Consider the following 14,982-nt stretch of genomic DNA (forward strand, 5'->3'; position numbering starts at 1 on the left):
CACTCTGATTTGATGAAATAAAGTAAGAATTATAGTGGATTGGAATGTTTACTAGCTAATATGTACATTTGGCGTGCTGGGGGAAAAAAACATCATAATTCCACAAACAGAACATTGTGTGTTTCATTTGTTTATTAACTACATTTAAATTTAATCACTCCTTTTCCTTATGGGAACAGTTAAAAATACAATTTGCACAATTTAACATTTACCTCAAATGTAGTCATTCAGTCAAGACATGTTGGATTGGTTTTATACTAGAGTTATGAGTCTAATTTAGCAAACAATAATGAATTATTTACAACAAATGGTCATCATACAGCATCAGAATCCACACGAGAAAGTGTATCAGGGATTAGTTACTAGTGTTATGGACTCGAGTCACATGGCTTGGACTTGACCTGGACTTGAGTCACAAGTTTGCTGACTTTCGACGCGACTCAAAATAATAATGATTAATAAATTATAATTGCGACTCGACTTTGACATCAATGACTCGTGGCTTCACTTGGACTCATAGCGAAGATTAAAAATGATACAATTAACAGTGTGCAGTGAATCAACTATTCATTTTCCAAATAAACAATTCATTTTCAGAAAAATCAGCATCAATCTTTATTTCCAAGGTTAACGTTTAGCCAGTCAGACAGCCACTCAACTTGTACTTGACAAACACAGTTGAATGTTGAAAGAGTGCTATTTCCCCAATGACAGGCACTTTTAGAGATAACCATGCTCCCAAAAATAGTAGCCTTCGCTTACAAAGATTATGTTGTTTACAACAATTAAAGAGTCACAACACGTAGAACCTGTTGTTGCAACAACTTAAAATTTTTTCGGCATTTGAAGTTGCACAGAGCAAATCCCAAAGTAAAGCCAAATTTAAATTATATAGATGGGTACACTTAGTGACAATAGTCTACACCTCATCTCATGTGAAATTGAACGGAAATTTTTATAGTCGTAGTGTAGTGTATTTCAAATACTCATGTACTTCTACTGAGTTATGACATTTGTCTAGAAAGTGCTGAGCACCAATTTTAAAAAGTCTGCAAGATTTGTGTAAATTTACTATATCAATTAGAAATGTGGCTATAAATTTTGCAACAAGCACATTATGACTTAAGGACTTGTAACTTGACTTGGACTTTATCACTCTAGACTTGTGACTTACTTGTAAACAATGATTTGTTCCCACCTCTGTTAGTTACCGGTTTTAAGGTGAGTATGGATAATTTAGGGTTACATTTTGCACGATGCTAAACTAGAAGCTTTAAGCGTCCTTTACTTTTTAGCTACATAAGCTTCATTAGCTTCTAAAGAAGCCAGCTTTAGACACCTTGGAAAATATAAGGTTTGCTGTATGTAGGTTATTGAATTAAATGTCATACATGTCAACCTATTTTTATCATTTTACTTCTAAATTCTGATAAATTGAAATGTGTTTACAATAAATTAGCATTTACAGTGAGGGAAAAAAGTATTTGATCCCCTGCTGATTTTGTACGTTTGCCCACTGACAAAGAAATGATCATTCTATAATTTTAATGGTAGATTTATTTGAACAGTGAGAGACAGAATAACAACAAAAAAATCCAGAAAAACGCACGTCAAAAATGTTATAAATTGATTTGCATTTTAATGAGGGAAATAAGTATTTGACCCCTCTGCAAAACATGACTTAGTACTTGGTTTAAAAACCCTTGTTGGCAATCACAGAGGTCAGACGTTTCTTGTAGTTGGCCACCAGGTTTGCACACATCTCAGGAGGGATTTTGTCCCACTCCTCTTTGCAGATCTTCTCCAAATCATTAAGGTTTCGAGGCTGACGTTTGGCAACTCGAACCTTCAGCTCTCTCCACAGATTTTCTATGGGATTTAGGTCTGGAGACTGCCTAGGTCACTCCAGGACCTTAATGTGCTTCTTCTTGAGCCACTCCTTTGTTGCCTTGGCCGTGTGTTTTGGGTCATTGTCATGCTGGAATACCCATCCACGACCCATTTTCAATGCCCTGTCTGAGGGAAGGAGGTTTTCACCCAAGATTTGACGGTACATGGCCCCGTCCATCGTCCCTTTGATGCGGTGAAGTTGTCCTGTCCCCTTAGCAGAGAAACACCCCCAAAGCATAATGTTTCCACCTCCATGTTTGACGGTGGGGATGGTGTTCTTGGGGTCATAGGCAGCATTCCTCCTCCTCCAAACACGGCGAGTTGAGTTGATGCCAAAGAGCTCCATTTTGGTCTCATCTGACCACAACACTTTCTCCCAGTTGTCCTCTGAATCATTCAGATGTTCATTGGTAAACTTCAGACGGGCATGTATATGTGCTTTCTTGAGCAGCGGACCTTGCGCGCGCTGCAGGATTTCAGTCCTTCACGGCGTAGTGTGTTACCAATTGTTTTCTTGGTGACTATGGTCCCAGCTGCCTTGAGATCATTGACAAGATCCTCCCGTGTAGTTCTGGGCTGATTCCTCACTGTTCTCATGATCAATGCAACTCCACGAGGTGAGATCTTGCATGGAGCCCCAGGCCGAGGGAGATTAACAGTTCTTTTGTGCTTCTTCCATTTGCGAATAATCGCACCAACTGTTGTCCCCTTCTCACCAAGCTGCTTGGCAATGGTCTTGTAGCCCATTCCAGACTTGTGTAGGTCTACAATCTTGTCCCTGACATCCTTGGAGAGCTCTTTGGTCTTGGCCATGGTGGAGAGTTTGGAATCTGATTGATTGATTGCTTCTGTGGACAGGTGTCTTTTATACAGGTAACAAACTGATATTAGGAGCACTCCCTTTAAGAGTGTGCTCCTAATCTCAGCTCGTTACCTGTATAAAAGACACCTGGGAGCCAGAAATCTTTCTGATTGAGAGGGGGTCAAATACTTTTTTTCCCTCATTAAAATGCAAATTAATTTATAAAATTTTTGACATGCGTTTTTCTGGATTTTTTTGTTGTTATTCTGTCTCTCACTGTTCAAATACAACTACCATTAAAATTATAGACTGATCATTTCTTTGTCAGTGGGCAAACGTACAAAATCAGCAGGGGATCAAATACTTTTTTCCCTCACTGTATAATTATAGTAAAAATCATGTCAAAACCCTCTGAGGAAGCACAAATGGCTTTAAATATTAAATGTGCATTTTTTTTGCTATATTTTGTATCCTTTCCAATGATTAGGTCCAGAGCGTTTTCTGTGTCTTGCCTGCCTGAGAGTCGAAAAAATATATAAAGTGTCAGAAATCTCCTAAAATATTTCTAAACAGGGCACTAAGTTGATTTTGGTGTATCTTTATTTTTTTTTTTTTAACCTTTATTTACTAAGAAAAGTGAATGTAATGTACTTTAATGTGTATTTAAGGTACATAAGGAACATTAAGTCTTCCTTTGTAACTCTACAGTAAATCTTCTGAAATTTTTTTTTACAGACAATTATATTTCTAATCATCCTGATAAATGAGTCAATAATGGGCTTAAATGCATAATAATAATAATACGTTTACAGTTATTATATTATTTCGGTAATAAGAGTTCTGTTGTGTTCCTTTGACTGCTTCTCAAGCTTTTTAATAATATATTTTTTTTAAAAGTCATGTATATATTTGTATTAACCAAAACAACTTTATTAACAACTTTCTCCTTGCCAGTCTAAATGCTCATTCCTCCTCATACTCATAAAAGATAGAAGATCATGATTATCATGGTTATGGCCATGTCAGAAACCTTATCGGAAGCACTGGTGCCTTTAGTATGAACACACACAATGTAATTTATGGATTTATGAATGACCAATCAGACCATTTGCTTGTAAACCGCATTGGGGTTTGAAATTTTTCAGCTGATCGATGAAACCTGGGTTCGGACACGACGCTGACCTCGATGACTTCACCTGAGAAAACGCATCATCAAATGACTGGCCTTCTCTCCACATCAGGTATCCGATGACCACAGAGACTGCCCGAGACACACCAGTGTTACAGTGGACGAGCACTACACCTTTCTGTTAGGAATAATAGATTAGGGTTGGAGTGTTATACAGTATGTAGAGTGATAATATCTAAAATTTGAGAAAAATTGGAACTTGTAAGCAGATATTGCAATGCACCCGTAAGATAATTTGATTTCTGTTACAAGCACTCAGATAGAAATGTAAATCAATACACGCCATAATGGTGATATTAGTCATTCTTATGTAATATATACCACACAGCTTTATAGACAAAAGCTTTCATTTTTATTTTTTGATGGATTATAATGAGAAATAAAATCAATTGAGATGTTTAGTAGGCAATATGTATATTAAGTGTACTACAAAAAAACCCCCACTAATTTCTACAAACAGAACTTCGTTGATTTTGTGTGTTACCTTTATGTGTTTAGTTTAGATAGTTTAGTTTAGTTTAGTTTAGTTTAGTTTAGTTTAGTTTAGTTCATTTATTATCCACAAGTGGAAATTTGTCTTTGGCTTCACTATACACAAGGACACCAACACAACATAATAATTTTTGTTTGTTGGCTTAAATAATTTTAGTCACACATTTCCATTATACAATGAAATGAAATGTGTGCAATTTTCAATCAGCAAAGACATGTTTGGTGTCTTAGCCTGGCTTAATTAAATGTTTACTAAAGCTACAATTTAGCTAACTAGCAATGAGTGTTTATAAAACACTGTGTCACACCATGTGAGGAAGCATGTGAGCAAGTATAATTAGGGATTAATTACTAATAATGATAATAATGCTGAAGATTTTTTTTTTTTATGTCCATGCTGCTTTATAGACAGATACTTTTGTTTCATAAATAGAAGCCTTCAGTAAAGGTAATTGGTAGCTACTATGTGTATATAGCTATGTGTATATAACTACATGTATATAGCTACGTGTATATAACTATGTGTATATAGCTACGTGTATATAGCTACATGTATATAACTATGTGTATATAGCTACATGTTTATAACTATGTGTATAGCTACGTGTAAATAACTACATGTACATATCTATCTACGTGTACATAGCTACGTGTATATAAATACATATACATAACTATGTGTATATAACTTAATTTACATATAGCTATGTGTATATTACTACGTATATATAGCTATGTGTATATAACTACATGTATACAGCTACATGTATATAGCTATGTGTATATAACTATGTATATATAGCTACGTGTATCTAGCTACATTTATATAGCTACATGTATATAACTGTGTATATAGCCACGTGTATATAGTTACGTATATATATCGATAGTATGTGTATATATCTATGTGTACATAGGTATGTGTATATAGTATAGCTGTACCTTTGTTTTCATTTTGTCTTAATTTCAAGACAGATAGCAAATAGAATCTGGTGAGGGAATGACTGCTGTAATATAAGTAAATTATTTTGCAGATGTTCCACAGCTTTAAATGTAAATATGAACTGATTAAAAAATACATGTCATTCTTTAATAAGCAAAAAAAAAAAAGTGATATAAGTGAAATAAACAATTTGGTGTTATTGGAAAAATATATGTGAATGTGGAGATATCACAAAACTAAACCTCTGTGGTCATCTTTCTTGCATCCTGGCATATCACTTACACATTATAATGCACTTTATCATGCTTCATGTAACAAATACCAGACTAATCACTCCTCAAGACAAAATTATAAGGTATGAGGTAAAAGTCTAATGGGAACACGGCTTGATTAACGTGGCTTGAGTCATTCTGTTTTGTAGGTTACATGCTCATTTTACAGAGGATTGGAAACTTATTTCCAGTGGCCATTGTAATCATAAACCCTTTCACGAATTTGCCTCATGTGGCAGTGTCAGGTTATGGGTGACTGGCGCTACTATTTGGTAAAGAGGTTGTATGGCAAACAACGGCCCTGGCAGCGAAGTGATCTTTCTACAACGGCGTCAATAATGCATGGTGAAAACTCGACATGAATTATTCAGGCAGCTGTTGATGAGGATAGGAGCTATGCTCCATTGGACTGGCTGTCCAGTATCAGATAGGCTGTAAAATCAACACTCAGGAAATTACTTTGGGAAAATGAACCATCCCAATTACACACAGGCTTTTGTTATGTGTCAAGTGTTATATCCTCTTCAGCCATAAAGCTTACCTCTGCCTTGGCCTGGTCTATGAACTGTGCACACTCGTGTAGGTGTGATATGATGTCTGTGTCAGGTAGATCCAGTATGCTCAGGGTTTTATAGATGAAGAGATCTGGGAAAGCGTTTTCCACACCGTATGCCACATTCAGTATGTGAGTGACCTGAAGTCAATTGGAGTAAATGCTTTATGAGAGTTTAAACATAGATGTCAGTGGGAAAAAGGATGTATAAAATAATAGATATTCATTTAAAGTGGTTTCTTTAAAGTAATAATAACAATAATAATAATAATAATAATAATAATAATAAAAGAAACATTGTACCTTGTACTTCTTTAAAGTGCCAAAGTCATGAGCGGCATCCTGTGAACCTGTAAATGTTTGAATTTAAATTTTTAAACAGAAAGTACACATAGTATACATTCATCCATCCATCTATCCATTTTCTATACAGCTTATCCTACTGGGTCTTGGGGAACCTGGAGCTTATCCCAAGGAACATGGGGAACAAGGTGGGGTACACCCTGGACAGGGTGCCAACCATCGCAGGGCACAATCACATGCACATTGACACCCCCATTCATACACTACGGACACTTTTGAAATCAGTCTACCATGCATGTCTTTGGACTGGGGGAGGAAACCAGAGTATCTGGAGGAAACCCCCTAGCACGGGAGAACATGTAAACTCCGCACACACAGGGCCATGGTGAGAATTGAACCCTAGAGGTGTGAGGCGAACATACTAACCACTAAGGCACTGTGTGCCCTACATAGTACGCATAATAGTATAGAGTAAAAAGTAAACTTAAAGGTTCTTGTTTAAAAAAGCAGACACTGTTAAATTATTTCGAAACCTCTCTACAGTATATAACCTTCTTTCCTCTCCATTTACCTGAAAGAATTTCTTCTAAGGACATGAATTTTCATTAAAAATACAATTGAAATGTGATTTCCATTTATCAGTTTTACTAACATTATATCCATGAGACAATTAAAGTACATATTTGTATTTAAAATGCATGACAGGGTTGTTGCCTCACAGCTCCTGGAGCTCAGGTTTTTGTCTGTGTAGATTTTCTGTGCATATTCTCCCCATGTCCATGTGTTTCCTCTGGGTTCTCTGGTTTCCTCCCACCTCCCAAAAATATGCCATGGATTGGCTAGGATGAATTGCCCTAAGTGTTCATTAGTGTGTATGTATGTGTGTATGTATGTGTGTGTGTGTGTGTGTGTGTGTGTGTGTGTGTTTGTGTCTGAGAGTGGTGTCCTGTGATGGAATGGCATCCCATCCGGGGTGCATTCCCGCCTCATTCGCAGTGTTCCTGGAATAGGCTCCATATCAACCGCAACCCTGACCAAGATAAAGTGCTTACTGAAAGTGAATGAGTAATTATACTGTGTACAATATGGTGCAAAAGTCTTCTGTAAAGCAATGACACCTTTAAAAATCAGAATTCAAATAATTTGACATTTAAAATGGCATAAACTCTCTTAGGTAAAGAACTGTCTCATGCAGTTTTCTAAAGAAATTAGTTCATAGATTGTTTCAGGCTTTTTGAAGAACATGCTACAATTTGTCTCTCTCTGCAGGTAAAAAAAATAAATAAATAAAAAATAAATGGAAAAAGTCCCAGACAGCCTTGATGATGTTCTTATAAGAAATTTGGCCAATTACCTCAAAATAATTATTTGAAAGAGATTTTTTTCCTTTACTGCTCAGACAGTTATGCAGTAGGCATAACATAGGCATGTAGGACAAATTTTGTATAAAACGTTGTAGAATAAGACATTTGCACAGTAATGTATCAGTAAATATACAACATATATAACTATACTGTACATGTATTTATACAGATAAATATATTTTAAGTATACATTTTTAAATAATATATAGAAATAGTAATATATTCGGTATAAAAAATAGTATTAAGAAGAATTATAGCGTAATATACACTGTATATGTAGTCTAGTGTTATGCAGTACAGTGTAGCATTATAGTATAGTTTATTAGTTGTTCTATTATTTAACAAATACAGTTTAAAAAAGTATATAAAGTATTTTTAGTATATTTTAGCATTTTAGTATCTGATGGAATATACACAGACCAGATTAGTGTTATATAATATATACAGTATAGCATTATATGTATAGTACATGCAGTAAGGAGTAGCATTTTATACTAAAATATAGCTATTTATAGTATAGAGCAGTGTTTTACAGTATAGGTACTGTATAGATACTGTATATATAGTAAAGAAGAGCATTGTATGATATACTATATATACAATATATTGTTATTATAGAGTATAGAAAGAGTATTAATGTAGTGTAGAACAACAGTATAGTATTCACAACACAGTATAAACTATAGAATATCATTATTTGTGATACGAATAGGGCAGCATTATATTGATATAGTAGAAAATACAGTACTGAATACTTAAACTAGAGAGTAAAATTATATAGTATATACATTATAGATTAATATAGTATAGTTGTAATTTCCACATACTGTCATTCCTAAACATCATCCACACACATTGTATAGACTATATGCAGAAAAGAGTAGTATTATATGGTATAAAAAGGAAGGAAGAGAATATATTATGTTGTAGCATTGTATACTACTTATTGTAAGGAGGATATTATATAATATACTATACACAGTATAAAGAACATACAGTATGGGGTATTAAAGTATAGAATAGCATTATAGAGCACAGTATATAATATGCAAAGAATAGAGTAAATGTGTATAATATAGACAGTATAGATTAATATATTATAGTTGTAATGACCCGTATTATCATTCCTAAACACTATGACCCATAATCATACACACACACACACACGCATATAGTACATATAATAGCATTATATAGCAGTACAATATATAACATGCAAAGAATAGAGTAGCTTTATATGGATATAGTAATAGCAGAAAATACAATAAGTATATAAAGTAGAGAGTAACATTGCTGCATATAGTATATACAGCATGGGAAAATATAGGATAGTTGTAATGTCCCCATAATGTAAACACAATAACCCATTACCAATACATACACGCACACACACACACACACACACACACACACAGTATAGACTATATACAGAGCAAAGTGGCATTATAGAATATACAATATAGAGTATTATTATATAGTATATGATGCAGTACAGAGAATATATACATATAAAGTATAGCATAGAGTATTAAAGTCTAAAATAGCACTACAGAGTACAGTATAGAGCCAGATAGATTAGCATTATATGAATATAGTAATAGAAAAGACAGTATTGGGTACCTAAAATAGAGAGTACAGTTTTGAAGTATGTACAGTATGGATTAAAATAGTGTAGCTGTAATGTCCCCATATTGTCTTTCCAGTGTATACAGCATTATAGAATAGATATGATATGATATGAGAGTAGTATTTCATACTGCATTTCATGTAGTATGCATTACATTACATTTGGACTGCATTACATTTGGACTATACAGTATGCAGCATTACTATAGAGTATAAACAGTACAGAGAATATACTATAGTATGGAGTAGCATTATATAGTACTTACAGTAAAAGCATAATAATATATACAACATAGGAACTTTATAGTACGGAGTATTATTATGGAGTATACTGGAGCATGGAGTTTTTAAGTCTAAAAATTATGGAGTACAGTATAATAATAAGTGGTAGCAAATACAGTACTGAGTTCCAAACATAGAGTATAGATTATATACATCACACACACACACACACACACACACACACACACACACACACACACACTACAGTATTTGTAAAGTGGAGTATTATTATAGAGTATATACACTACAGAAAATATTGTGTAGAGTAGTATTTCATACTACATTTTATGTATATACAGTGTAGTAACTATACAGTATGGAGTATTATTATAGAGTATAGTATAGAGTATCAAGTTCTAAAACAGCATTATAGAGTACAGTATATAATATGTATAGTAATAGTAGTAGAAAAAATAGAGTATAAATTCACATTGTATAGTATATACAGTATAGAATAATACACTGTAGTTGTAATATATCTACATACAAAAAAAATACATTGACCCGTCATCATCCACACATACATACAAATAAAGTATAAAGTATGTACAGAGTAGTATTATACTTAAAGTATAGAGTATACAGTATATAGAGTATGATTATACAGGATATACAGCACACCTGAGAAAACTGAAACCAGTAATACAACACCTGTGATATTGTGTGCTATAGGCCTTACCCAGTAACAAATAAGGTCTAATACATCCCACTTGGAGATCCCATGTATTATCCTGAATGTATCCACATGGCGTCTCAGGTTGGACTGTGTCCTCAACCACATGGACAGTGGATCCTTTCCATGTTTCAATAATCCTCCTCCCGCTCAGAGTCGTCACCCGAGTGCATTGCTTTCGCAGATTGGTTTTGGAGAATGATTTAATTTCTTGGGCGAGTGACTGCATCACTTGTGTGGATGTGGACCTCGGCAATGCGAAATATGACAAGCTGCTGTCGTTTAAGTTGCTTGATCCGTGGTGTGATCCCTGTTTACTATGCTCCCGTAGCTGTATTGGTGGGTGCCTGCTTTTCTTACAGTCTGAAAGCTGAGAAGGCTCATTACCTGGTCACAAATACCTGAAGCACTCAGGACAATAGTGCCACCAAGAGGAGCTCATCATCACATCAAAGGTCAGAGGTGACCAACCTGAATGATCCTGTATGGTCAGAGACTAGCAGTTTGGTGCAAATACCAATATTGTCAAAATTGTCAAATGTTGTCAAATTTTGATATTGACAAAAAAAAAAAAATTATTTTAATTTTTAAGTCCTAGATTTCCAACATGTGGTCCATGAAGGTACTACAGTGTCACTGAAATGCCTGAAGCTTTTAAAACCAGTAGCCTATGTATATTTGGCAGGGGAAGAAAACACTTGAGAAACTGTACTTAAGTAATATTTTGGATAATCTGTACTTCTCTCAAGTATTACTGGCATTGAATACTTGTATTTTTCTCAAATATAATTACAAGATTAAAAAAAAAACAAAAACAACACTTTATATTCCATACATTTTTATTTTCAACTTCAAACATGTAGGTCCTTTTTTTTTTTTTTTTTTTTTTTTTTTTTTTTACCTTTGTTTCTTTTTCTTTGATAAAAAAAAATAAATATCCACCTTTAAATTTCACACCCACATCTAAAGAAGTGTGTTAATTTAACTTTACGTTTGGCAAATTATTTACTTAAGGTTTGTAATTTAGCTTGTTAAATTTGCTAGCTAGTTACATTTGAAAATTAGCTCATTACATTTGCTAGCTATTAATATTTTTATAAATTGCTGTTTAAATTAAGCAAATTAGCTTATTAAATTTATCTAGCTAAGTTTCACAATTCATCTTGTTAAATTACCTAGCTAGTTAAGTTAGCTTAAAGTTAGCTTGTTAATGTAGTTAGGCTTTGTTTTTGTTTCTAATCTACCTTAGCATTCTTTCCAAAATTCCTATTATAAGCTTAAGACAGCTATCAAAGCCAAATTCTAGGTTTGTCTGCATTTGCAGAGCATTTTTCTTATGACTGACAGCTTAGTGAACTAACTCAGGGGTTCACAAACTTTTCCAGGGCAAGGCCCCCCCAGATGGCATTAACATTTGACCGAGGCCCCCCTTTTGCAAGATGTCTTTAAAACACATTAAAAATACAGACTCAGATCCATGAGTAACAATGGCAGGCAAACAATGTTACCAAACAGTGACCATTTACATTGGTTTTTTGTTGTTTATCAATTAGAAAGTTAGGTATAGCAAATGTGATTTTAATATGTATTGTTACAAATAACATGTTATAGTAATGCGTATATATATATATATATATATATATATATATATATATATATATATATATATATATATATATATGTATGTATATATAAATCCTGTATTTATTTATTTTTCACACCAAATTGTTGAGGCCCCCCGGGCGCCCCCTGGCGGCACCCACTTTGAGAAGCACTGAACTAACTAGTCATACAGGATCAAGTATGATGAATTTGTGGTCATTGCTCTTCACCAATTAAAAATATGTACTTTTTACTCTTGAGTACTTGAGTATATTTAAATGAAAATCTACTTTCTCTCAAGTAGATTTCTGCCTCCATACTCTTTATACCTTTAACTGAGTGAGATTCTGACAGTACCCATACTTTTTCAGGCACATTTTCACTGTACTTTGTCCATCCTGGATGTGTAGATTGGTTGTGAAGCAGAGTTTCTAGAACAAATGGAAAAGAAGTGTCTCCTTCCTTTTGGCGACAAATCCATCGGTGGAAGTGGTTTTTTTTTTCTTTTTCTTTTTTTACACTGGTCTATCTGAATAATAAATGAATACACAAAAGGCCTGTCAGGCATAGATTACAGGCAGATGGGGACAGGAGACTGTTCCTTTCGACCACCATAAATCAGATAGAGCAGATTTATCACAAACAGGTAGAAAAGGATCAGAGGAAGAGCAGGGAGCATGATGTATAGAGTGTAGAGTAGTATTATAGAACATTATAAAGCATGTTACATGGCATTTTATCCATATTAAATGTGGGGGGAGGAGGAGGTTAAAATATTTTTCCATCAGGAGCTAATGTTTTAATGGTCTCCATGAATTTATCCATTCTTGGTCCAGTCCATTATTTAGCATAAATCTTACTCCATCTTAATCAATAATTCTTGATCAATCTTAATCAGCCTTAATCAAATTGCATCTTAATGAAATAATTGCCAATTCTGTCTATATAACCATGATCATTGTATATCACAATTTCCCTGCCTCCTTGCCAAAAACATAAAATGGATGATTGTTTTTGATTACAGCACCCATCACAGAAATCCTTTAGGTTAGTAAATTCCTATGAAACCACAGGTTATTACCAAAAGCTCACAAACAGAAGCCCCTGGACTTCATTAAATTTCCATGAAACCTCTTCAAATGACTCCACTGTTTCTATTAAGAATTAATATACTGAAGGGAAAATGGTTAATGGAAAACAACACAATAACAAAAATGATTATGAACTACTGGAAACTAAAGATGGCACCGATCCCATTCCCAGTATCGATATCAAGGCTGATATCAGCGAAAATCAGATATCAGTGGGTCAGATATTGGAGAAAACATATCGGATATCGGATCCTGTAACAAATGGCAAAGATTGGAATTGGCTTTGGGGAAAAAATATATTGTTGAAACCAGAAATATTTACATATAAAGAGATTTGGCTGTTTTAATTGATTATAATTGATTTGATTATATTTATATTTTATCATATTTATATATTGATTATATGTACAATGTAAGTGATTTGTGTGTGAAAGAGTTTAACTATGAAATGCCTCGGTTAAATTTTTTTTAAAGCTTAGTAGTTTTTAAAGAAGACAGTATCAGATTGGGTATCGGTAGCTGATACTCAAGGTTTCAGTATCTGAAAAGAAAAAGTTGTTTCATGCCGTCTCTAATATAACGCATTACAAAACAAACAGGAACCAGTAAAAACACATGAATTGTAAAATTAATACAAATATAATAGTAAAAAAATTTATTGAACAAAGTAATAGTAAAAATCATTAAACTTATGGATGTCTTTCAGTATATCTTTTAAAAAAAAACTAATAAATACTTCTTTATATATGTATTAAATTAATAAAGAAACAAACAAATAAAGACCCATTTAAATGTTTACTTAATAGATTATTCATGTCAGATTTGTTAACGGAAAACAATTAGTCCAATTCTCATTAGGTAGAATTTTTCAACAGCAAATCCAGAAAGAAAGAAAGAAAGAAAGAAAGAAAGAAGCATTTATATATTTTTAATAGATTATTCATGTCACATTCGTTAATGGAAAAACGCTAGACCATCAGTCCAATTCCCATTACGTAGAGTTTTTCAGCATCAAATCCTTAAACAAACAAACAAATTTCTGTGGATTTATCTAAGGATTTGTTGATGATAATTTAATGATAGATCTGTTTAACATGCTTAAACAAACAAACAAACAAACAAATAAGCATGCATTTAAATATTTTAATAGATTATTCGTGTCAGAATTGTTAATGGAAAACATTAGACCATTAGTCCAATTCCCATTAGGTAGAGTTTTCCAGCATCAAATCCTTAAACAAACAAACAAACAAACAAACAAATTTCCGTGGATTTATCTAAGGATTTGTTGATGATAATTTAATGGTAGATATGTTTAACAATAGTTTTTAGCACGTTCGCCTCACACCTCTAGGGTCGGGGGTTCGATTCCCGCCGGGGCCATGTGTGTGTGGAGTTTGCATGTTCTCCGGTACTCCGGTTTCCTCCCAAAGACATGCATGGTAGGCTGATAGGCATGTCTAAAGTGTCCATAGTGTATGAATGGGTGTGTGAATGTGTATATGTGAGTGTGCCCTGCGGTGGACTGGCACCCTGTCCAGGGTGTACCCCGCCCTGTGCCCGATGCTCCCTGGGATAGGCTCCAGGTTCCCCTGTGACCCTGAAAAGGAGTAAGTGGTTGAAGATGGATGGATGGATGTTTAACATGCTTAAACAAACAAACAAACAAATTTCCATGGATTTATCGAAGGATTTGTTGATGATAATTTAACGGTAGATCTGTTTAACATGCTGCTCTACACCCGTCACAGCAGCGCGTCGTGTTATAGTAGTACTACAGTATTATAGTGAACAACGCGTGATTTGAGACACAGCCCTTAATTTTCCAAATTCCAGGAATTCAAAATGGCGGCATTGTAAGAGGAGTGCGCTGTGGTAGTGAGCGGGGAGCGGTTCGGGA

At 34.2% G+C, this 14,982-nt stretch overlaps 1 protein-coding gene across 1 annotated transcript; it reads right to left on the bottom strand.

Annotated features, from left to right (window-relative positions):
* Positions 1–3,629: 3,629 nt before the first annotated feature.
* On the bottom strand, positions 3,630–10,765 carry dusp19a (dual specificity phosphatase 19a). The gene is made up of 4 exons (XM_053627881.1): positions 10,396–10,765; positions 6,445–6,491; positions 6,130–6,282; positions 3,630–3,999 (listed from the first exon to the last, which is right to left on the bottom strand). Exons 1-4 carry the CDS (start codon positions 10,616–10,618, stop codon positions 3,778–3,780), a joined length of 645 nt encoding a protein of 214 aa, XP_053483856.1. The 5' UTR covers positions 10,619–10,765; the 3' UTR covers positions 3,630–3,777.
* Positions 10,766–14,982: the final 4,217 nt, after the last annotated feature.

This window comes from Ictalurus furcatus, chromosome 6, assembly GCF_023375685.1.
Source record: "Ictalurus furcatus strain D&B chromosome 6, Billie_1.0, whole genome shotgun sequence".
In the NCBI taxonomy this organism is placed as follows: domain Eukaryota; kingdom Metazoa; phylum Chordata; class Actinopteri; order Siluriformes; family Ictaluridae; genus Ictalurus; species Ictalurus furcatus.

Bases quoted from the DNA above. Each gene is read 5' to 3' on its own strand.
- dusp19a (XM_053627881.1), bottom strand. From the start codon at position 10,618: ATGCAGTCACTCGCCCAAGAAATTAAATCATTCTCCAAAACCAATCTG. The intron at 6,492-10,395 runs GTAAGGCCTATA...AAACATTTACAG, and splicing joins TAGACCTTATTTGTTACTGG to GTTCACAGGATGCCGCTCAT. The intron at 4,000-6,129 runs GTAAGCTTTATG...TATTCCTAACAG, and splicing joins TAGACCAGGCCAAGGCAGAG to AAAGGTGTAGTGCTCGTCCA.